Source organism: Nicotiana tomentosiformis, chromosome 4 (assembly GCF_000390325.3).
Source record: "Nicotiana tomentosiformis chromosome 4, ASM39032v3, whole genome shotgun sequence".
Taxonomy (NCBI): domain Eukaryota; kingdom Viridiplantae; phylum Streptophyta; class Magnoliopsida; order Solanales; family Solanaceae; genus Nicotiana; species Nicotiana tomentosiformis.
Genome location: NC_090815.1, coordinates 134784077 through 134786882, shown reverse-complemented (window position 1 = coordinate 134786882; position 2806 = coordinate 134784077). Strand labels below are relative to the sequence as shown.

General features: G+C 38.2%; 1 protein-coding gene across 1 annotated transcript; it reads right to left on the bottom strand.

Annotated features, from left to right (window-relative positions):
* Positions 1-1386: 1386 nt before the first annotated feature.
* LOC138910549 (uncharacterized) lies at positions 1387-2211 on the bottom strand. The gene is made up of 2 exons (XM_070201791.1): positions 1767-2211; positions 1387-1679 (listed from the first exon to the last, which is right to left on the bottom strand). Exons 1-2 carry the CDS (start codon positions 2209-2211, stop codon positions 1387-1389), a joined length of 738 nt encoding a protein of 245 aa, XP_070057892.1.
* Positions 2212-2806: the final 595 nt, after the last annotated feature.

Genomic DNA, 2806 nt, shown 5'->3' with positions numbered 1-2806 from the left:
AATTAATGCTAAAGTAAGTTTTTCTAAGTGAGGATATCGTGTTTCAACATCCAGCAAAGATTTGCTAACATAATAAATTGGAGATTGTTTACCTTTATCTTCTCGCACCAATACTGCGCTTACCGCCATTTCTGATACGGCGAGATAAATGAGTAGTTTTTCTCCGTCTTTCGGTTTGGCCAGTAAGGGCGGATTTGACAAATATGTTTTTAGATCTTTGAGGGCTTGGTGGAATTCGTCAGTCCACTCAAATTGGTTTTGCTATTTCAATACTGAAAAGAATTTAAAACTTTTTTCTGAAGACTTTGAAATAAATCTTCCCAAGGCTGTTATCCTCCATGTTAACCTCTGCACCTCTTTTCTGCTTGTGAGTATATCTAGTATCTCCTCAATGGCTTTGATCTGTGCAGGATTCACTTCAATACCCCTGTTAGAAATAAGAAAACCTAAAAACTTACCTGAAGCCACGCCAAAAGCGCATTTTTCTAGATTTAGCTTCATATTGTACTTGCGGAGAATTTTGAAAGTGCTTGATAGGTGCTGAAAATGATCCCTTGCTTGTGTTGACTTGACTAACATATCGTCAATATAGACTTCCATTGTCTTTCCCAGGTGTTCTTGGAATATTTTAGTCACCAATCTTTGATACGTGGCTCTAGCATTTTTTAGACCAAAGGGCATGACTTTGTAACAATAAGTCCCCATGTCTGTAATAAATGAAGTTTTTTCTTCATCTAGAGGATCCATCTTTATTTGATTATAACCTGAATATGCATCTAGAAAACTTAACAGCTTATGACCTGCGGTAGAATCAATCAATTGATCTATATGCGGTAACGAAAACGAATCTTTAGGGCAAGATTTATTTAGATCAGTATAATCTATGCAAACACGCCATTTTCCATTCTTTTTTGGAACTACCACAGTATTAGCTAACCAGTTTGGGTACTTTACCTCTCGTATAGATCTAATTTTTAAAAGCTTTTGTACCTCATCCTCAATCACTTGATTTTTGAAAGACCCTTGCTTCCTTTTCTTTTGCTTGATTGGTGGGTACGATGGATCCTCATTCAGTTTGTGGGTCATCACCTCTGGTGGTATACCTGTCATATTTGAATGCGACCAAGCAAAGCAATCTGTGTTAACTTCTAAAAATTTGACTAATTTACCTCTAATTTCTGGGCTCAGTTTTGCTCCAATGTAAACTTTTCTATCTGTCCAGTGCTTGAATAGCATGATAGCTTCGAGTTCTTCAGTTGTTGTTTTGATGTTTTCATTCTCTTCTGGCTCTTGAATAACATCAGGTCTTGAATTTACATCTGTCTGTCCTGAAATGCTTTCAGTTGAGTTTTGTATTATTATTTCCTCAACTGAATTCTGTAGTTGTTATTTCTCATCTGCCACATTATTCGCTGTGCTTGAATCCACCACTGAATTGATACTTTTAGAGGCCTGCTGATCTCCACGGATTTGTTGAATCCCCCATTGTGAAGGAAACTTAATAACTTGATGCAATGTAGACGGTACAACGTCCATATCATGAATCCATGACCTTCCAAGAATCATATTATAGGCCATGTCAGCATCAATCACGTGGAATTTTGTATCCTTGATAACTCCCTCTGCAAATGTGGTAAGCACTATTTCCCCTTTTGTGATAACACTTGAGTTATCAAATCCTGACAAAGATCATGCCTTTGGTACCACCTTATCGCTAGCTTGCATTTCATTCACCACCCTTAGCAGAATGATATTTATGGAGCTACCTGGATCAATCAAAACTCGGTTTACATTAGTATCGTGTACAAGTAAAGATATTACTAGCGCATCATTGTGAGGAATTAACAAGCCATCCGTATCTGCATCATCAAATGTTATATTGTCTTCATCCAAAACGTGGCGAACTAGCTTTCTATGAGTGACCGTGACTTTTGACGTCTTTTTTGCAGCTGTATATGTCACACCATTGACCTCATCTCCCCCATTTATCACATTGATTGTTCTCTTTGGAGACGGAGGTTTCGGAGGCTCTTGTCTATTCTTCATATATGATTGCCTACCTTTCTCACTGAACAAGTCAGTTAAATAACCCTGCTTCAAAAAATGCTCAACTTCACCTTGTAATAACCTACAATCTGTTGTTTTATAGCCATGATCGTTGTGAAATTCACACCAGAAATCTGGATTTCTTTTGCTCGGGTTTGATCTCATTTCTTTAGGCCACCGCACCTTATCTCCCATACTTCTTAAACTAGCTACTAACTCGGAAGTACTAACATTAAAACTGTAATCTCCATTCCTTGCATCTGTATTGGAATCAATGCTTGGCGCATCCCGTCCTTTTCTAAACTTGGATGATGAACACTCCTCTCTGTGCCTTGATCTGGAGTCAGATCGTATGTTTTCTTATTTAGACTGTGAATCTCGTCCTGCAGGTCCCATGTAAGGTTCATTCCTATTTTTTCTGGACCTTTTTCAGATTCTGAACGTCTCAAACTTGCTCTTTCATCAACCCTTGGTTGTGTAACCGTATCTTCTTCTATCTGCAGCTTAGTATTGTACCTGTTGTACATATCATTCCATGTTGTAGCAGGAAACTCTCGCAAACTTTCCTTCAGTCTCCTCATAGCTTCTGAACTTTTCTCGTTTAAATTGCTCGCGAATGCCATAGCTGGACAATTATCAGGTACTCGTGGTAGAATCATCCTTTCTCGTTGGAATCTATCCACAAATTCCCTGAGTAATTCTGTATCTCCTTGTTTTATCTTAAAGATGTCTTCCATCCCTTTTTCAACCTTCTGAGCTC

Coding starts and splice junctions, on each gene's coding strand:
- LOC138910549 (XM_070201791.1), bottom strand. CDS start 2,211: ATGAGATCAAACCCGAGCAAAAGAAATCCAGATTTCTGGTGTGAATTT. Junction 1,680..1,766: donor CCGAGTTTTGATTGATCCAG/GTAGCTCCATAA, acceptor GATCTTTGTCAG/GATTTGATAACTCAAGTGTT.